Here is a 21,411-nt window from a genome sequence, read left to right on the forward strand (position 1 = left end):
GGTGAAGAATGTGTGGTGTGGTCCCAGGATCAGACCTCCCTCTAGTGATGGTCGAAGTGAACAGCAAACACACACACGCACACACTGATTCTAAGCAAATAGGCCGCGTTTCTACAGAGCAAGGAAAAACTGACTGTGTTTGGTGATCAAACAGTTTCAGGAAACACTTCTGAACATAACATAAACTGCAGATTTTAGTTTCATGGACAAAATATACGTTTATAGGTGTGTCTCAAATCTAATTGTTGTGAAAATGTGTGTCTCTTTAGTGGGTGTATAGTGTATTTAACTATAGCACAGCTACTATATGGACTTTGACTGGCATATATGTTTGTCGTTCTTTATGGAGACATAATGTTAGCGTTAATAATTATTAAGCAGAAAGCCCAGGATTAAATACATCCATATATTTGAGCTTAAAGATTAAAGCTGTCAGACTAAAGATGTTCAATTTAATTTTTTTTTTATGTAACATCAGTAACAATACAAATGGTCTCAAGACAAACAAACAAACTTCTGACACAAATATTATAGATATCAGACTGAAGGAAACACTTAGAATCTAAAATAAGTGTTGAATCCTATAAAAATATTTAGTCATCGTCCATTTGTGCTGATGTTTTCTGTCAATATTAACCTTTAAAACGTGTTCTTACAGAAATGTGAAATGTCCTAAATAAATAAATTGTTGCAGGTCGTTTTGTGACCGACTGTACTTCTGGCTTAAAGGATAATTTCTTTATGGCTTCATTAAATTAATTTCATGATTTTATTGTCTCATTTTGCATTTGATCGTATTGTTTAACCATAATGTGGTTCATTTGTTGTGTTTGCAGCCAGATTCTCCTCCTGCTTCCCTACACGGGCCTCCACGCCCAGAAGAAGAGGATGACGGGGACCTAAACAAAGCCCTGGGGGTCCAGCGCTTCCAGCAGATCCTCAGCCCCTCTGCTGCCGTACCCGACGAGCAGCACCACACCTACCATGAGGAAGACATCGAATGTAAGCGTCGCGGCCCCAGGAGGCGTCACACGACGTGTCCCGATTTAACGTGGCTCATCTCTGCATCTTCTGTTTTCTCTCCGCAGACCACCGTCACTCCTCTCACCACATCCACCGACCTCTGTCCAAACTGCCCCCCGAGGGACGCAGGAAGAAGGGAAGCAAGAAAAAGAAGAAGGACAAAGATCACAAAAGCAGCCGCGTCCCGTCCAGTGGCACCATAGAGGAAGGAGAAGATGAGGAGGAGGAGGACGACGAGGGGGCGGAGGCAACGGCCACTTCCTCTGAGTCAGAGAAAGCCAAAGATGTGGAGGTAATCGCTTCACTTCATACCTCTGGGACCAGTCGAGGGGTTTAGCTTTTTGATACAGAATTAGGAACTATTTTAATGGTTTTGTTTTTCAGCTTTTTATTGTTGTTTTTTTTTTACAGAAGCTAAAGCCACAGCTAAGGCTTGTTTTATTTATTAATTAGATTATTTTCCATTCATCTTTCAAAAAGCAGAAAGAAAGTAGTGACAGATTTCTTAATTAATATTCTAGTATTGTTTTGCATTTAAGTCGTTTGAGTCGTTGTTTTGTCCGATTAACTGTACCAAACCCCAAAATATGACATTAATATAAAATATGTACTGATACATTACTGGTATATCATTAAAAATATTTACTACCAAACAGTGGAAGTGGAAATGAGAAAGTAATCCCATTAAATGTGTCTCAGTTAGTCTTTAAAATGTGATTAATTGAGTATTAAAGTATTAAAATGGTCAATTCTGTCGTGCATGCCAACTGAAGTCACACTGACGTTTTTTATTTATTTATTTATTATTCATCTCCAATGCCCTTTACTACATGTATCAGTTTATTTGAAACCAGCCTGGACCAGGATTTTCTGTAACGCTGTGCGTAAATGTCCTTTACTAGATAAAATTAAATCAAAGCTGCCGTTAATGTCTGAGGTGATTTGCATCACTGCTGGACTATTGAACACGCTCTGATACTAAACCTTGACGCCGTCGTATCATTACCATATTTTCCTCTATGAATATTTCAGTATAGTCTTAATCATTCATCAGTGGGTTTCATGTTTGGTTGTTGTTATGATACTTAACAAGACAAGACCAGATTTAAACCTAAGCACAAGTTAACAAAATAGTAAACACTCAACTGATTAAAAAAATAAATGAATACTAATAATCGATTGTTTATTTGATTTAGGAGCAGACGTTTTTGCAAAATATCATGCACACGTGATCCTTAGGAAACCTGTAAATGAATATTTGTGCAGGATAGAAAATCTTACTGCTCTTAAAGTATTCATTACTAATTAATCAGATCATTGTTTAGGCGAGAAAGAAAACACTGGGCATTTCAATAATTTATCTAAATAAATTAAATTCAGTAGAGCAGGTTGTCCACTGATCACAGGCCTGATAAACGAGTTTCTTTGTGAATGGGTTTAATCTCGTAGCTCCTACGTGTTCAAATACATGTTTATGAGGTTAATTTGTGATCCCAAAATGGCTCTAGATGTGGATGAGAGTGTGAATGATTGTTAAAAGATAAAAAAAACTTCCTCTAAAAATTAGGAAAACTGCTTCAATTCAAGCCAAAAATAGAAAAACTATTTTCATCCTGTACAAGAAAAGAGGGAAGAATTCAACTCTAACATAAAAGAAAAAACAAATAACATTCTTTAGTATGAGAACCTCTATAGATGACATTTACAGATTCAGTTGTAGAGGAAAATATTGCTCTAACTTGATTCCTTCCCTTAAGTTTTAAAATACTTCACTGGGCTTTAATACATGCTACTTTTATTTTTCTTCATTGAAAAACAGGAACATGTAGGAAAAAGTCTGTATTGTGTGAAAAACTGTGTGTGCTTATGTATTTATCTAAAAAAAAAAAAAACCTGATTTACAGACTTTGTTTGTCTCCAGCAGAAGTCCCTTCTCTAAATAACAAGTGCTCTCTTACTCTGCATTTCCTTCCTCAGTTCTTTGTTTCCGATGAAGACCACCATGGCCCAGAGAGCCCTCGCTCGGCCCGAACCCTGGATATCGTACCACAGTCCGGTGAGGGAGCAGACACCGAAGACGCAACCTCCACCGAGTGAGTGGCAAGAGAGCTGTGGAGACATTAATTAGGTTTACGGACAACTTCACCTGCTGTGATTATTGCACAATGATGTTACTGAAATGTCCTCATAGCCGTTTCGATTGGGCGAGACCGCTCAGGTTCACGTGTGATTGGACGGTGAGGTACGGGCTGTACGTTACCATGTCTCAGGCATGTAGTGGGCCTGCTGGGGATGATCTGACGCACCGGAGTAATCCTCTCCTCTCACAGACCCGTATATCACCTGTCACTATAGACGACACAACACTCCTCCTAGGACATTTACTTTCCCACTTTTTTCCTCGAGGTTTTTAATCTGAGCTGGGATGAAGCTGCACAGACGACTTTTTCTGCTTCGCTTTGCTTGTTACCTTATCACAGAAGATTTGTAATATTTAAGCCAAACGAAGGAGTCGGTGAAATAGTCTAGAAATACTTTTGAGGAACTGACAGTAAGTTGTTTTTTTAATGTGTGACTCCCTAAAGTGTAGATATGTTCGCACTGTGATAGCCAAGAGGTCAAATATTACATATTAAAGAAAGAAAGAAAGAAATCAGCTGTCATTTAATGGGGGATTCCTGAGCTTCAACTTTGTCGTCGTTCTGCCCGCTCCCTAGCAAACCAGACTCGGCGGACGCTTCCAGGCCCGCTCCGGAGTCGGTCCCGCTGGAACACACGCCCCTGGCCCGGGTCTCCTCCGCCAGCCGCAGCTACGACCTGCAAGAGCGTCGGCGCACAGGCAACATGACGGGTGCCGAGCAGGCCAAGTACCAGCGCATCCCTACCGACGAGAGCGAAGCCCAGACGCTGGCCTCGGCCGATCTGGACGGCATCAAAAGTGAGTCGTCTGGGCTTTTACTTTTATTTGAAAGGGCAGTTTTGTCAGAAATTGAGGAGGAAAAAAAGTTTGATTTGTGTAGATTTCTACGGCATCTTCTCCCACCAAGAGAGGATTTGATAGAAAAGGTGACCTTCACCATAAAGTGAGGTTGCATCATCACCCTCTGTGTTTGATTTTAAAGCATTTCAAAAATCTAAACTATGATTTTTAGATTAAATTTGTTGTTTGCTTTTACCTGTTCAACATTTATCAGCTCGAGATGCAACTAGTTCCTTCAGTTGAAGTTGTAATTAACTATTGTTGAAACAATGTTTCCAACGACTTCAAGTATTTTAAGTTTGGTAAATTATAATCTTCTCTTAAAACGTCTGACTTAAACTGTAATTTCTGGGAATGAGGTTTTTCATCATTTTGCCAGTGTTGCTGTGTTATTAGAAGGCACCAGTAATGAAGCCTCGGCTTTGCAGACGCTTAGATTTCCTCCTCAAACATTTTGGGAAAGGGCGGGGATGACGGGGGCAGCCTGTCCCCCACTGCCCCGTGACGTCCCCGGGCCCCCGGCCCAGCGTGGGGTTGTGTTCAGGGCGGCGGTGATTTACGTCAGGGAGCCGACCCCTCAGCGGAGAGCCGCAGCTCATCAGAGAGCGCGGCCGACAGGTCTGCGTTATTAAATTAACCATTCCCGCTGTCAGCTGAGGCCCCTGGACTCCGGCCTGAGCCAACATGGTGGCTAATTGTGAAACCCGGAGCTCAGCCTCCCAACCTTTTAATCATTAGACGAGTGAAGCGAGGAGACGAATTCAGGAGACTTGGAGGCTAAATAAAGAGGCAGAGGATGGAGGTGTGCGCTTTATATTGTTACAGCCATTTAGTCATCATGAGGCTTAGTGACAAAGAGTTGAGCCTACAAACTGGTTCCTCACCAGTTGTTCTGTCTTCTTTTATCTGCTTCCCGCCAGCGTAAATCATCCTGGGAAAGTGTCCGTGTCTCTGGCCGCTGCTCAACAATAGGAATTATTAGATCACTGTTCCTCCCCTTTTGTTCGACCCGAGCGAATTAACACCTCTGCTCGCTGATGCATTCTGATAGTTTCAGCCCCTGCAGGGTCAGATTCCGGCCAAGAAATGGAAACATTTTCCAATTTGTTAAAAATTCAGCACAAGTCGCACACTCCCAAGTCTGTGGGAGGAGGAGGAGGAGTAGGAGAAGGAGGAGGAGGAGGGGGCACGCAGTCAGTAGCTCGCAGTGCCAGCTTACTTCAAGCCCTCCTCTTCATCATCAGACATCATGGAGCGACTTGACTCTGGGCCCTCTCATTAAAAACTGTAGGTTGTAGAAGTGAAGCTGGAAGCAGCCGGGCAGCAGATGAAAATTTTATGGTCTTGGATAAAAGTAAAGACAACCGGTTTTCAGATAATGATGTGAAACATTAATGAAGAACCTCAAAAGCTTCACGTTCATTTACACAGGACTGGTGAGCTCCGGCGACGGTAAGACAGAACATTTCTCTCGGCTTATCTGTCATTTTTTTTAAATTGTGAAATTAGACTGTTGCATAAGTTTTGGTGCTCGCCTTCATTTCTGGATGCAGATTGGGGAAAGAAATCAGGCGTCTGGTCCACTGGTCTTTGAACTTTAATGTGAACAGTTTCTACCCGGTGTTGTTGCTGTGCCATCCAGTGTCTTTCTCCACATCCTTCTCAGTGTCTGATGCACTGCCAGCGTCAGTAACTCTACTCCCTGCAGGGAAACAGAAAAGCAAAGAGGCCTGTCTCTAGTCGGTCTGACGTTTGAACTTCAGGCGAAAGGTCAATGGGTTTAGGCTGCGAAAGTGAGAAATATAAGGATGTAGATACTTGATAAAACACTGAGATTTGATCCCCAGAAGTTGTGCTGAATTCCACACGTTTTTGATTTCTCTAAACCCTCGTCCCCATCTTCTCCTCCAGGCCATCGTTTTGAAGATGTTCCCGGGATGCGCAGGCACCTGGTCAGAAAGAGCACCAAGGGACAAGTGGTGCACATCAGCAAAGACCACAAAGAGCCGACCACTCGCACTCGTAAACAGGACCGCACGCCACATGAGGTGAGACGTGACTGCATTTGACTCACACAGACGAGGTCGATGTCATCCGCATAGAGTTTGACAAAGATTGTTTCATTTTGAGCAATATTGATTCGGTCACACTATACTTTTAAGAAGGTTTATGAGAATTAAAAGAATCAAAAGGTAGTAAAATATACAGGTTTCAGGTTAAGGTGATCAATAATGATCACAGCAACTAATAAATCACCGTGACATTTCCAAAGCTTGGGTAAAGTTAAAGCTTGTGTAACTTTTTAGGACTAGATCATGCTTTTATTTTACTTTGTTGACATGTGCTGTAACCATTTAGTGGCTGAGCAGAATCCATTTGTGTATAAATGTCCGAAAATGCATTAGTTTAGTTTAGATTAGTTATTTATTTTGAATAAAAAGGAAAAGAATATACGAGATCAGTTCAAAAAGGAGCAGGAAGACACCTTCCTTTATGATTCATTTCCATATTGCAAGTCCCTGTATATAATGAATGGATTTAATATACAAAATGCATTGATATATAATCAATCAGCTGCACCAGTATAGGCCTACGGTATAAAATGATACCATATGCATCATCAATCGATAAATCAACTTAATTAGAATAAATATAATGCCATTTATTAATAAATAATAGTTAAAGAAATGTATATTAGCAATATAAATATATTAACAGTTCATTACATATATACACATATATATACACAGAATATCAGGATGTTAAACAGCTTATTTTTTAACTTTACGGTAAACGCCAACATCATAGAGACTGATTTTCTACTTCAGATTTACCATAATCGTCTGAAATACAGCAATAAATATAATTGCAGTCAGTCCCTGGAAACGTTTCCCCTTCTTCCCCTGTTCCAATTCACCTCAGCCTCCTTTGTTGATAGGACACGGGGAAGGGAGGGGAGGAAGGAGACAATTAAAAATGAATGAATGAGTTCTTTCCTTTCACGCGCGGAAAGGAAAAAAGAGGGGAGAGAGGAGCAGAGGTAACCAGACCCTGGGAGCTCCTGAGAAAGGGGGAGCTATGTTTTATTAACGCACATTCTCATACAGCGCTCCGAGGCCCCCGGCAGCCCGGTTAAACAACCGGCCTCTGTCAGGTGTGTGCGATGAGGAAGAGTTACCTGTGGGTGGGTGTGTGTAAGTGAGGGTCGCTTCCTTTGTGCCGCTGTGGGTGGCGTCAGTGTTTGAGGCCTCTCCTGCATCGTTTCGCTCCTCCAGTCGTTACCGGTGGTTCTGTACCGCTCCGCCTCGCGGCCCGAAGGCTTCATGCTGGACATGGACTCCGGTCAAATGGCTCACTACCAGAAGGTGAGGCTGGGCGACCGGCCAGAGTCAGGTTTGACCCGCGTGTTGCGTGATTTCACAGGCATGCAGCAGGTGTACGACGGCACGAGGCGGGAGGCGAAGGGAATATTTGACTTGTGTTTTGGTCGACGTTGCGCGCAGTGTTGTGACCGGCATGGTGTTCAATTAATCTCCTTTTAACGGATGCTGAGAGATGGCAGGAGATATTTAGTAGGTAGTTACACACTAATGTAGATGTACTCAGATTCAAAGCATTTAGTGGCATCCGTTATTAAAACAACTTAATATGATCATTAATAAATAATAAGGTTGTTGTGTTGTTCTTCATTGCTCACTTAATGTCCCTGTTAAGCATGGGGTCTGGTTTCTAACATGCAAGTTGGATTTCCAGGCATATTGTTGTACTGAATTACTAAATCGAGTTGGAGAACACAAACCAGCCGACTTAACTCGACTTAACGTTTGGCTCATGCCGCATGACGTTTGGCGTGGACCGTATGCATGTGTCTCACCCGCACCGCCGTCGGTTCCTGTGCGACATTCAGGTGTTCGTGGAGCTGAACGAGCTGACGATGGACAAGAACCAGGAGATGCAGTGGAAGGAGACGGCTCGCTGGATCAAGTTTGAGGAGGACGTGGAGGAGGAGACGGAGCGCTGGGGGAAACCTCACGTCGCTTCACTGTCCTTTCGCAGTTTGCTGGAGCTCAGAAAGACCATCTCCCACGGTAAAAGAAAGAGCATATTTGTGTCAACAGAGTCATCGGGCCGTTCGTAGATGACTGAGCTCAGTGTGCGTTTGTGTTTGCAGGTGCGGTGCTTCTGGACCTGGACCAGAAGACTCTGCCCGGCATCGCCCACCAGGTGGTGGAGCAGATGATCATTTCTGACCAGATCAAAGCTCAGGACCGAGCCAACGTCCTGAGGGCCCTGCTGCTTAAACACAGGTGCCTGACTAAAACAAACAAGCTGCCAGAGATTTCCTTTTACAGAGGCGTTAAATTCTGTCCATGCGGCTGAAATATTGAACTGGGAGTTTAACTTATAGACCAGGACACAGTTTAGACACAGTTTAGCATGTTAGCTAATCCCTTCTAGCCATTCGATAAATAAGACATAAGACGACATTTATTTATCCCACGTCTGGGAAATTACCGTCACAGTAGCACAGAATTTCATAAGAAATGTATACAAAAACATTTGAAAGACAATATCAGTTTGAAAAAATGTACAAAAGAATACAAGAATAACCAGCACTCTGTCTGTATAAACAGTGTGGACTGGGAATTAATGAAATATGGGATATAACTGCTAAAGATAGTAAACATGGACAGCGAGATTGTTGGTGCAAAACAAAGACAGGCAGCGCACAAAAAAAAAGAAAGCAGATTATTGTGCAAAAGAATTTGTAAAATGGACAAAACCGGTCTCAAAGACAAGCCTCAGGTGTGAGTTACTGTTGGCTGGTGTTGTAAAACCATTATAATATCAGCTGTTACAAGATCATCAGAACAATGACAATGAAAATTTTTCTGATTTCACTTTTTTTTGTGGAACAATTATAAAAATATTTACTGAATAAAACAAACTGAGACAGGAAGTGTCCAGTGTAATAATATAAAGATATTATACATTATTAATAGACTGCTGTGCAATATGCAAGGCAAAATTAACTCGGCTAATCATAACTAGCTTTCTCTTTAGATATTCTTATTAACTGAGGATGAATAAATCCAGACATCGGAATAAAATGCTCTTAAAAGTCTGGCAAGAGAAATATCTAAGCATGCAACTGTCACTGTTGAGTTTTTTGTCCAATATTAGAAACTGCTCTTCTCTCACTGCTGCACACTTCCTGCTACTAGATGGCTGCATGCTTGGTCGTTGCCTCTTTTCCTCCTCCTCAACCTCTCTCTACCTCACCCTGCCTCCCCTAGTCACCCGAGCGATGAGAAGGAGCACACTAGCCATTTCCCCAGGAACATCTCCGCCGCCAGCCTCGGCAGTCTGATAACGCACCACCACAACGCCAACCACACCCACCAGTCCGAGCCGCTGGTGACCGACCCCCTGATGGGCTCCGTCCACGCCGCGGACGAAAAAGACGCGCGCATCGACGTGGAGAAGAACGAGACACAGGTACGGGGTTCTTAAGTATGGAATCAATGGAATCTGTTCAGTTTTCTAAAACATAAAAATTATACAAAAAATAAATGGATCAGTCTGGGTTTTTTGTTTTTTAAGGAGCTTGGTAGCACAGCTAAAATGTTAGTGTGAGAGCAGACAGTGGGCTACATAGATGATCAGTGATGGATGATTCATGTGCAACTTAAAAAAAAAGAAAACGTGCACTTAATTTCTCTGGGTTTGTCCTGAACTTATTTGTATGAACTATAATCTTCTGGAAAAGTATTTGGTGACATAACAGTTTATATATTCAGAATAATGAAAACAAACAATTAATTCCAAATTTATTTACGTGATACATAAAGTCTGGAGATTAAGATCTGGAAAAAGTATGGAATTTAGAAATTTCAAATGTGCAGGAACCCTGCAGATAAGTCTGTGCCTGTGACCAAAACTGACTCGTTTTCTTCATCCTGATGATCATCTTACATTTCCCGCTTGTTGCTCCCAGCAGAAGGAGCCATCCTTGGGGCCCGGGATGCATCGGTCCAAGTCCAAACATGAGCTGAAGCTGCTGGAGAAGATTCCTGAAAACGCCGAGGCCACAGTCGTCCTTGTGGGTGAGTTGCTGTCGTTTTAAAAGCTACCGCTTATACGCACCCGATCATGAAAAGGTCGCCTTCAATCGCATTCTGTCCGCCTCGTCCTGCAGGCAGCGTGGATTTCCTGGAACAGCCCACCATGGCGTTCGTGCGACTGCAGGAGGGGGTGCTGCTGGAGTCTGTCCTGGAAGTCCCCGTACCGGTCCGGTTCCTCTTTGTTCTGCTGGGACCCCCTACCACCAGCATGGACTACCACCAGATCGGACGCTCCATCTCCACCCTCATGTCTGACAAGGTGAGCGCTCAAGAATAGACGCCATTAACAGCCTGAAGCAATAACGTTTACACCAGAAAGTGTCAGAATTACAATTATTCAAATCAAATCTCCAAACAAACATTCCCTAATCAATCCATCCATCAGACTTTATCTGTAAAGCACTGTGGAAACGCTATCATAGGTGAGGAAACGCCAGAACCTGGATAAAAACAACACCCTGAAAACCCTAAAAACAGTTTAAGAGCTTAAAATGAAATAAAGTCACACCAATATCATCAATAAAGCCGTATAAAACTAAAGCGATAAATAGACTGTTGCCACATAAAGTGTCAGGAAGACCTACAAGGAAGTGATAAACATTTGTTTATATGTGAATCACCATCCAGCAATTCCACGAGGCAGCCTACCTGGCCGACGACAGGCAGGACCTGCTCAACGCCATCAACAGCTTCTTGGACTGCAGCATCGTGCTGCCGCCTTCGGAGATGGGGGGCGACGAGCTGCTGCGCTCCGTCGCCAGCTTCCAGAGGGAGATGCTGCGCAAGAGGGCGGAGCAGGAGGTCAAGCTACTGGAACCCAAAAGCCTTGAAGAAAAAGGTGAGCGTTTCCTTAACCCGGGGATCGGTTGGTTTTCCAGTTTGACTTTGTGTTAATGAGACTTTTTTCCCTCCCGTCACCCAGAAGCCCTCCTCACACCTCTGAAGAAGTCAGACGACCCCTTGGAGCGAACCGGACGCCCTTTCGGTGGGCTGATAAGAGACGTGCGGCGGCGTTACCCAAAGTACGTCAGCGACTTCAAGGACGCGCTGAACAGCCAGTGCATGGCTGCGGTCATCTTTATCTACTTCGCTGCTCTCTCTCCAGCCATAACATTCGGAGGTCTACTGGGTGAGTCTGTGTGCAAAAGTTTAACCACAGTGTGTTCGTCTTCATCATCTCGGATGTCGAATCCTGGTCGTGTATCTGTGACGATGGCACTGTTGCTGTCCCATCAATGAACCTTGTTTGTCTGTTGCTAGGTGAGAAGACAGAAGGTCTGATTGGAGTTTCCGAGCTGATCGTGTCGACTGCAGTTCAGGGTGTGATCTTCTGCTTGCTTGGGGCTCAGCCGCTGCTGGTTGTGGGCTTCTCTGGACCACTGCTGGTCTTTGAAGAAGCTTTTTACAGTGTAAGTTAGTGGTCATTGAACTCAACGTCCCTTAACCTCTCTCCCTGGTTTCGGGTAAATAAATATCTGTACGTGTCAAATAGTGTCATAGCTTTGTATTTATTTTGTTTTATGTGTAACAACAACAAATTGTGGCGGTACAGGTTCTGTTCCAGCCCTTTGCACATAACTTCCTTTCTCTCCAAAGAAATAAAAGGAAAGAAGAAAAAAGGATCATATTTATAAAGCGCAACACCCCTAAACATTTGATGCATGTAATTTTCCATCAGTTAGTTTAATTTAAAGGCCTTAAGATGGTCTCAAGACATTAGTCCTGGTTTTTCATGAGGACCGAACGGTTTAACTAATTCTTCGTGGCGCTCTGTCCTGACAGTTCTGTAAAGAAAACCAAATGGAGTATCTGACGGGCCGCGTCTGGATCGGCTTTTGGCTCATCGTCATCGTGGTGCTGACGGTGGCTTTCGAGGGGAGCTTCCTGGTGCGCTTCGTCTCCCGCTTCACCCAGGAAATCTTCTCCTTCCTCATCTCCCTCATCTTCATCTGCGAGACCTTCATCAAGCTTGCCAGGGTAAAGTTTAAATAACAGCTCCTGGTTACAAAATGTTTTTTCTTGGTATGCTGCGGGCGCAGGCCGCTGACACTAAACTAAACAGACTAATCTTTGGAAGGAATTCAAAACTTCGGGGTCGAAATGAGTATGTTTTTTTTCCTAACAAGCGCACCTGAAATCTTTTGTGATTAATTGGCCTTGAAAGGTAAATGGATTGAGAGTTTAACAATTATAGAGGCTTGTGACTTGGGAAGATTTGTTCTGCTTAGACTCGACTGTGGAAAAGAAAGGTGTGTGTGGCTACGGTATGATCTTATTTTCCAGCATTTGAATGTTCACCGTGTATATGAAACCTCTTTGTGCAGATTTTCAAGGAGCACCCACTGAAACGCTGCTCCCTAAACGCCACCGAAGGAGGCGGCTTGTTGGAGAACATCACCATCAACAGCACCGAGCCTGTGAGGGTGTCGGTTACAGGGGAGCCCAACACTGCACTGCTCTCTCTGGTTCTCATGGCTGGAACATTTTTCATTGCGTTCTACCTGCGCAAGTTCAAGAACAGCGCGTTCTTCCCTGGACGGGTGAGTAGCTAAGGTCACTCTGAAACATCAGCTTCAACATCTATGAATAATCTCATGAGATCGGATCTCCTAGGGGTGGTTCAATCTAGCATGGACCACATGCTAAAGTGTCCTTGAGCAAAAAACTCAACCCCAAGTTCATGATTGTCCTCGTGTGTAGAAATTGTGACGTAAGACAATTTACCTTACTGGCTGGAGATCTAGATCCTTTATCACCAGGGTTTTCCCTGTTGTTAGATGCATGTGGCAAAGTATAGTATGATTAGAATTTAAACCTCAGGCATCCTTTTATTTTATTTTACTACCGTCTTGTAACCTTAGCGGACAAAAAACGTCCATGTCCAAAAACCCAAAAACCACTATAAAAACTTGACCGATTAATATTCTTTTGTGATTTTTTATTTTTTTTTTGCATAAATCTCTTAAACCATTTCAGCACTTTACAAAACTACCAAAAATACAATCATTTTTATGAATTTTAACCATTTAAATGCCAATTTGGATGCTTGAAGTCACTGTTGTTTTTACGAAAAAAAAAACATGAAAAATTGGCTATTTTCCATAAAACTAATGTTGGGTGGCTTTGGATTTTTTTTTTTCCAGATCAATCTTAGGTGTGACCAACATTATCTAAAATACTGACTTGCTTCGATTATTAGTTTTTGTGTCAGACTTAAAATTGACTACCCTCTTGTAACCTTAGCGGACAAAAATGTCCCATTGACTTCCATTATAACTAAATATTTTGCTCACTCAGCCATGGCACAAAAAAGTCATTCATTCTGCAATATAAGGGTTTCATTTATGAGAGTAATGGCCAAATTTGTCATTTTTAGTGTTCAACACTAAAATCAGCTATTTACCCATTATAGGGCTTATGCATAATATGTTTATTTCATTCCTTTTTGTGCTTGTGCTATTGAGCTTATTGCTGAAATTGTTTGAAATTCTGCATCAAGTAACAGTTCATACTGAACCTCCTTGTGTCGTTTAGTTCCGCAGGATTATTGGAGACTTTGGGGTGCCGATTGCAATCCTCATCATGGTTCTGGTGGATTACAGCATAAACGACACCTACACACAGGTGAGACTGAGAGCAGGAAGTGTTTCTTCAGGCCAAACGTTCAGAACACGGTGGTGCTGAGTTCGATCTTTGTCTTCTGCCCAGAAACTGAGTGTTCCCAGAGGATTCTCCGTGACGAGTCCTCAAAAACGTGGCTGGATCATCAGTCCTCTTGGTACCAAAGGCGACTTCCCCATCTGGATGATGTTTGCCTGCTGCTTGCCCGCTCTGCTGGTTTTCATCCTCATTTTCATGGAGACCCAGATCACCACGTGAGTAATACTGGAGAAATGACTTCTTACATATCTCTCTGCCTGACTCTGTTGTTTACTTAATTTTTTTTTTTTTGTGTGTGTGTGTGTGTTTGATATCCTGCAGCCTGATCGTCAGTAAGAAGGAGCGGATGTTGGTGAAGGGCTCCGGTTTCCATCTGGACCTGCTCCTGATCGTGGTGCTGGGTGGTAGCTCAGCTCTGTTCGGCCTGCCGTGGATGGCTGCTGCGACCGTTCGCTCCGTGACCCACGTCAACGCTCTCACCGTGATGAGCAAGGCCGTCGCCCCCGGAGACAAGCCCCGGATCCAGGAGGTGAAGGAGCAGAGAGTCACGGGGCTCCTGGTGGCAGTCATGGTTGGTGAGTGTCGTCTTTTAACTCGTAATTTAATGAAATTAAACCACATTCCTTGGCGTTCTTATCCGAACTTCGTGCTCCACCCTCTCCAGGCCTGTCTATTGTGATAGGGGACCTTCTGCGTCAGATCCCCCTGGCCGTTCTGTTTGGTATCTTCCTCTACATGGGTGTAATGTCACTAAATGGCATCCAGCTGACGGAGCGGATGATGCTGCTACTCATGCCACCAAAGTACCACCCGGACCACACCTACGTGCGCAAGGTGAGAGGAGCATCAAGAAATCCATTCAATAACTTTATTGTACACCAGGACCTCATTCTTTTAACTTTGAGAAATAAAAAATACACAGCTATTAGTAATATAACTTAGAATTTAGTGTTATTTAGTGAGTGTATTTAGTTGTTTAAATAAAAAATAATCCAGTGAACAACACATCTTCTAACAACCAGTCCAAAATCCAAAGAGATTCAATATGTGAAAATTAGCTACAATGAGTGGATTTTTAGTGTTGTTTTGATTAATAATTAGCTTGATTCATTAAATGAATGATTTAAGAACAAATCTTTATGCCTCCAAACAGTGTAACTGCATTCATTGTGAACAAGAACGCCTTTCTCACTGAGATAAACACGTGATGTTATTTTTACCTCAGATTTAGTCTGTCTTTAGTTCTGGTTACATCAGTGATCTCTTTGTCCTGCAGGTCCGTACGTTGCGCATGCATCTGTTCACCTGCATCCAGGTGGTGTGTTTGGGGGTCCTGTGGGCCGTCATGTCGACCCAGGCGTCTCTGGCTTTCCCCTTCGTCCTCATCCTCACCGTCCCGGTCAAGATGTTCCTACTGCGACGCATCTTCTCTGTCAGAGAGATGGCATGTGTAAGTCAGCCACAAGGGGGCGCAGTGTGCTCATTTAAAAACCTGCAACTTAACCTAAATCACTGTTCACAAGAGAACAACAATGTTTAGATTCAGTTCTGCTTCTCACAAATGTCCATAAGCGAAAGAGTAACTTTTTTCACTCAGAAAATCCATTATTTTTGTGATGTATTAAAACACTCATCTCCCTCTCGTAGCTGGATGCCGATGATGCAGAGCCGAAGTTTGACGAGCGCGACTGTCACGACGAGTACTCGGAGATGCACATGCCTGTGTAACCCACAACACGCCCTCATTTAACCACTTAACTCCTCTTATTGGACACAAAATCTGTCAGTCACGACCAATGAGAGCGAGTTCTGTGACGGATTACTTCAAATGTGCATCAGTCACCGGAAAATCTCTGTTCACGTAGCACAGCAGTCAAAGAATGAACGGGGGATCAAACATTTGTTTGCGTTTGTCCACTTTTTTTTTTTTTTGTTAAAACATGTATTTCAGGGGACAAGAGATACCAAATCAAATGATGTGATCTCGAGCTCAAAATTAAACGCGATAACGGTAGATAGATTTGCAAGACTGATTCATTTTTAGCCCTGAAAGTTTGCTCTGATTCACATTGAATAGGTGGAGGATATATAGGATACATTCCTTTATATTAACAGGCTGAGTTATTGCTATTCACATTTGTCTCTTCTTTTCGTATTTTAAGTTCACTAAGCGCCTTATGAAGGAATCAAAGTATACTGAATTTTTATTTTCTTCATTCTGTCTTATTTTAGACAGCAGATCACTTTACCTGAAACTCGATGCTCGTAGCACTTTTAAAAGATACCAAATCTGAACAATATCTGTATTTTATGTAATCATTTTATCCTCTTAGTGTATCTTCTTAAATATCAGTGTTGCTGTAGTTTGCTTCTTTAATCATGTGTGATTAATCGGTCCGTCGGTCTTTAACCTTTTATTTGTTGTGCTCAGTTTAGATGATAGTTGGGATTTTATTTAAAATACTGTACCTTCAGTGAATTGAGATCGCCACCAGAGGGAGATCTTGCAGGACTGTCATAAAGAAGAACCAAAAACAAACAGTATACACAAATGCAATTTCGTATTACACTAATGCCATTTAATCATATTTTTTTTCTGGAAAATCACTTGGTGGCATAATAAATGTACTCTAAATGTCTCCACCACATGTTTAGGGCACTGTAGTACTATGTTAGTTCGTTCTGAGGTGTCTCACTTGGTGTGGGTGTGGTTCATGGGAATTGCTGTAATTTATTAGTTTCCTTATCCAAGTGCCAAATGTCTTGTGTAAATATTTGCATGATCAGAACAATAAGCTGCAGTTGAGTCATCTCACTTCTCCTAACTGTGCTGGTTTCAGCCTAAATTGACACATTTTTGTTCCTCATTTTATATATATATCTATTTTATTTTTTTTTTAGACTTTCACTAATTGTTTAGATATTTCACTCATGTCTTCTTGGTCGACCAAATTTCCACACAAGCCGTGTAGACAATCTCAATATTCATTCACTGCTGAGATGGAAGGCTTTTAAAAAGTTTTTTTTGTTTGTTTGTTTTTATGTCATGTTGCATCAGTGCGACATGGGTTGGTTAAAGCTTTGACTGTGTCAAATAACTTAAACTTTTGGTCCTCTGTTACTCTCACATGCGTATTTCTGACACTAATTTCCCTCGGCCCGACTGTCGTCGTGATCTTGTGCCTGTTTGGTGTCACACAAAATCTCAAGTGCCTGTGTGAACATGATGTGATTGGTGTCTTCTGTGTTTTTAAAGATGGCGCACGTTACAATAGTTTGCACTGTTAAGACACTCATAAATTAAACATCTCCATCATTTATATGTTGCAATACGTGGCATAATTTCTGTATTTTTTTTTTGAGTACATCACAGATTTTAATTTTTTTTATAGTGTACACCTCCACCCACACCCACACACACACACTTGGCTGCACCATAGCCGTGACAATGAAGGACATTTATAAGAAATGGGAGGTGGAGTACAGTGTCAGTTTTGTGTCTGCTTATTGTGCCTGTGAATGTGGAGTGAAGGTTGTTTGTGTTTGTCCAAATATCTGTCAAAGTCGCAAAATGCTGATTGTGTGGATCCATTTCAAAAGCAATACAAAGTCCAAGGGGCTAATAATTGCTGGTGTTCCCTTGTACATTAATGGTTCAAATATTGATGACAAATAAAAGTTATTTTCTATTGATCCCTTCTGCTTTGTATTTTGCATGTGAAGGAACTTGTAAGGAGGTAGATAGGGCAGATTTAATTATTTCTGAGCTAAAAGGACAAAAAGCTGCAGCATTTCACCCTAAGTGGAACCAAATTTCATGGAGACCCATTTAAAAGTTTATATTTCTCTCAAACCTCTCCAACTAAACCAAAGTTAACTAATTAGCTAAAATAATACAATCACACGGAATCATACAGATAAGTTTAAAAATGCTGGAAATAGAAAAGTCTGCTCCATTAAGTAATATTTTACAGTGAGACCAGTCCACACTGACCTCTGTCATTTGCCGAAACCGCCTACAAGGGAGAGTAGAGCAATGGGAGAAGGCCTGGTCTGATGAATCAGTGAATCAATCATTCTACATCTCAGTGCAATTGAGATCTGTGGGATAATTAAATCCGGTGGGAAGGCACCGCCTCCCAATTTGCCAGATTTAAAGGATCTGCTGCTCTTGTTTTGACCTTCTGAGGTCTAGACTCTAGAGGGGCACACGCCCACACAATACGTCAGGGCATTTTTTGTTAGCAAAACCACGATATGGGCAGATGGTCATAATGTTATGGCTGACCAGTGTATATTTGAATTAATTTTGTTATGCATAATATTTGCGTACCATTCACATAATATGTTGGTAAGAATTATATACTTTGAGTTAGTTGGACTAGTGTAAGAAGGTGAAGATGAAATAAAAATCCGGATCAAGAATTGAGCCCTGTTGAACACCATATGAAAATGTGTCTCATAAAATCTTTAGTATAAAAGTAGTATAAAATAAAGTACAAAAGTAATAAAATACATTTCTGTCTGATATTGTTTCAACTACTCAAATTATAAACTACTTTTTCTTTAGTATAATTAACAATATGTTGTGTTCTACTGCCATAAGGAGCAAACAAAGAAAGCACTATTTCAATACTGTCACCAAACTACTGTAGTTTGTTATTATCTGACTGATGGAAAACAGATTTTTTTTTTGAAGAAAGTGGAAGATGTTAACATTCACAGTGGACTGTGAGTTCCAGTAAAAAGGGGCTGGATGTTCTTTTCTCTTCCTGAAAACAGCACAGAGACAAAAGTGGGTGGTCTGCTGCACTTTTCCTTCGCTGCCATTGTCGGAGGCACGGAGAGAAACATGGCTTCATTGTTGCTGTGGCTCTTCAGTATCGGAGCCTTGTTCTTTTCTTCTAATGCACAGGACACTTACGACAAACTTTCTGAACCCTACAAGAAGGGAGTAGATCTGGTCCTGGAGAATCTCAACTCCCGCACTGGAATGGTGCATCATTTTCTGTTCTTCAAAAGTGTCCAACAGTCGGACATTGAGGTACAGTGCAGCCTGTCTGTCTTTTATTAATGAGTTTTGTGTCATTTGTTTTGCTGTGGCTCAGAGTATTTTCACGTGGTTTAATGTGAGTAGAAACTCTGTTTCTAAAATGACGCTAAGAAGAAAACTAGTTGTTTACAGTTAAGTGTTAGTATCAAGTGTCCTTCTTTTTCTCCTCAGCATGGTTTTGACGTGAGCTTCATCTACCACCACTTTTACTGTAAAGCCACCAACTGCCCAAAAGGAACAGCTGACACCACACGGTGTCAGTTCAGGAACGACAGAGTAAGTTCTGACCTGTTTTCTTAACTCAGAAATGTGGAATGTGAAGTGAGAGGCCTGCTCCAACTTGCCTGTGCCCTTTTGTTTGTGTGTGCTCGCGCAGCCGCTGATCGACTGCGCCATCTGTTACAAAACGTTCAGAGGAGACATTGAACAAGAGCCAAAACCTTACATTCACTGCGTGCACAAACCAGCCTATACAGCGGTTAGTGTGTCCCACTTTTACCTTCATTACAGTCTCTTCTGATGTTAAACGATGAAACCAAAGTGAAAATATAAATAACTCTCTCTTTTTTTTTAATTTCCCCTTCTTTCTGAATGGCAGGATATGAAGCAGACCAGAGTAGATCACTGCAACTTAATGACGTACAGCAGTGGAGCTGCAACTCTTCTGGCGTCAACAGGAAACTCGTGAAAACTTTCTTGGGATGCGTATATATGATTGTTTAGTAACTTTTATTAACTGAAAGAGGACGACTAACTACACTCTTGTGAAGTTTTCTCCCCATGGTGTTATCATTTTGTTACATTTGAATTAGATAGTTTCACAAAGTATTAATAAAGCTGTACTTCTGTCAACAATTGAGCATTGGTGTGAACTGGGTACCCCTGACATGCATCCCTCCTGTTCTGTCTCCATTCTTTGTTTTGATTGATATGTATATAATTGAATAAATTCGTAAATATGGTGGTGCAGAAAACCCCACAAACTCTAATATTGCTGCTGTGATGGCCTCCTGGGCTGGCCTTAGGTTGTGGGTTGGGAGGTTGTAATTCTGTGTTGCAGGAACCTGGGAGGTGGTGCTACAGCCTCATCATAAGATGCAGTACACCTGAAGAAGCTGCAGTGGAAGGCCATAAAACAGGCCTCTGCTCACTTCTCTCGCTCTCTCTGACAGGCTCCACTCACCTGTCCAGGTTGCCTCGTGGTTTTTGGTTTCTTTCTTTTCATGGCACACTTTTGGCACATGGCACATCTACACTTTTTCACTCATGCATACATGCACTTTCACCACTGATTGACTGATTAACACACCCCATCGTTCAGTTGAACTGTTTTTGGCCTTCAACCCCTTCAACCCCTTTGTGTTTTGTCATGGCTTTAGAGCCAGGTCATGACACTGCTTACAGCTTATAAGTGTGTGTCAAATTCAAACAGTAAACAGAAAGTAAACAGAAATTTGTCATGGGCCAAGGGGTCTGCTGCACAGGCTACACATTCAACACATTCCACTCATGCATTCAGAATTAGTGAAAAGAAACACACAATTCCATAATAAATAAAAAAATACATGATCAACCAGATCAGGTAAAAGGTGCATTCCAGCTTCTCAGTGCAAAGTCGGCATCACGTGACCTCAGATTCTCTTTTCTGTCTATCCTGAGCAGTCTGCTCATTAATGAGCTTCACTGATAGTGGGATGAACGACTGTATCTGTTGTGTTTACATAGAGGAACTCTGTAACTCCTCCTGGAAGACGGGAGGTTAGGAACTATATTCACTTATGGATTGTATACAAAGCTAAGTTTTGTAACAGAGGGAGGCCAAGGACTAGTGAGCATCCAGGGTCCAGGATGAAACATTGAAAATCAAGTACAATTGAGAAATCAAAATCAAATTACCTCCATGCTATGTCAGAGTTTAAATGTTCATCAATTTTCTCTGTGCTGCTTCAAAGACCTCGTTTCAAGGAGTGAACAGGGATAAAATTTTTCCATGCATGGCTGGTTTGGCTTCATCAAGATAAAACAGTCATGGACAACAACAAGGCATTCACTGTCTCATTATCTTAACGTGATAGGAACTTTCCTGTCCTGACTGACATTGAGATCATGTGCATTGTCACAAAATCATAAATACCATTTGTTCCACTTTGACAAGTTCCTTGTTCCTTCCTTGCATGGTATTTAAGAACTATGCACCCATGCATTTAAGCAGAAAAAAGTAAAAATATGGATTGTTTTGTTTTGATATTTAGGTTGTCAGTTTAGCTTTCAAAAAATAATTTAGGTAGGCAACATTCAAACTTTAAGATAGATAATCTCATGAGATCGGATCTCCTAGGGGTGGTTCAATCAAGCATGGACCACATGCTACAGTGTCCTTGAGCAAAAAACTTAACCCCAAGTTCATGAGTGTGCTCATGTGCTCATGCTTTTTTTTGCATAAATCTCTTAAACCACTTCAGCACTTTACAAAACTACCAAAAATACAATAATTTTGCGGAATTTTAACCATTTAAATGCCAATTTGGATGCTTGAAGTCACTGTTGTTTTTACGGAAAAAAAAACATGA

At 41.9% G+C, this 21,411-nt stretch overlaps 2 protein-coding genes across 6 annotated transcripts in view; both read left to right on the forward strand.

Moving 5' to 3' along the window:
* Positions 1-16,427, forward strand: part of slc4a2b (solute carrier family 4 member 2b) — a 37,116-nt gene extending 20,689 nt beyond the window's left edge. For 2 of the 5 annotated variants that reach the window (XM_047612214.1, XM_047612216.1), the window contains 22 exons: positions 837-1,002; positions 1,089-1,315; positions 3,001-3,116; positions 3,741-3,961; positions 5,915-6,051; positions 7,279-7,368; positions 7,911-8,091; positions 8,175-8,310; positions 9,301-9,502; positions 10,002-10,110; positions 10,203-10,387; positions 10,756-10,966; positions 11,051-11,257; positions 11,389-11,537; positions 11,911-12,105; positions 12,453-12,668; positions 13,663-13,752; positions 13,837-14,003; positions 14,110-14,363; positions 14,453-14,622; positions 15,065-15,238; positions 15,436-16,427. In XM_047612214.1, the coding sequence (XP_047468170.1) occupies positions 837-1,002; positions 1,089-1,315; positions 3,001-3,116; positions 3,741-3,961; positions 5,915-6,051; positions 7,279-7,368; positions 7,911-8,091; positions 8,175-8,310; positions 9,301-9,502; positions 10,002-10,110; positions 10,203-10,387; positions 10,756-10,966; positions 11,051-11,257; positions 11,389-11,537; positions 11,911-12,105; positions 12,453-12,668; positions 13,663-13,752; positions 13,837-14,003; positions 14,110-14,363; positions 14,453-14,622; positions 15,065-15,238; positions 15,436-15,516 (3,684 nt within the window). In that variant the 3' untranslated portion in view covers positions 15,517-16,427. The remainder of the gene's footprint in view (positions 1-836; positions 1,003-1,088; positions 1,316-3,000; positions 3,117-3,740; positions 3,962-5,914; positions 6,052-7,278; positions 7,369-7,910; positions 8,092-8,174; positions 8,311-9,300; positions 9,503-10,001; positions 10,111-10,202; positions 10,388-10,755; positions 10,967-11,050; positions 11,258-11,388; positions 11,538-11,910; positions 12,106-12,452; positions 12,669-13,662; positions 13,753-13,836; positions 14,004-14,109; positions 14,364-14,452; positions 14,623-15,064; positions 15,239-15,435) is intronic. The other 3 variants (XM_047612215.1, XM_047612217.1, XM_047612218.1) reach the window with 3 other exon arrangements.
* Positions 16,428-18,588: 2,161 nt separating this feature from the next.
* si:ch1073-406l10.2 (uncharacterized protein LOC100536977 homolog) lies at positions 18,589-19,830 on the forward strand. The gene is made up of 4 exons (XM_047612220.1): positions 18,589-18,832; positions 19,013-19,117; positions 19,218-19,319; positions 19,440-19,830. The coding sequence occupies exons 1-4, from the start codon at positions 18,641-18,643 to the stop codon at positions 19,527-19,529; spliced, it is 489 nt and encodes a 162-aa protein (XP_047468176.1). The 5' UTR covers positions 18,589-18,640; the 3' UTR covers positions 19,530-19,830.
* The last annotated feature ends 1,581 nt before the right edge of the window (positions 19,831-21,411 follow it).

The sequence above is a fragment of the Mugil cephalus genome, chromosome 18 (assembly GCF_022458985.1).
Source record: "Mugil cephalus isolate CIBA_MC_2020 chromosome 18, CIBA_Mcephalus_1.1, whole genome shotgun sequence".
Lineage (NCBI taxonomy): Eukaryota > Metazoa > Chordata > Actinopteri > Mugiliformes > Mugilidae > Mugil > Mugil cephalus.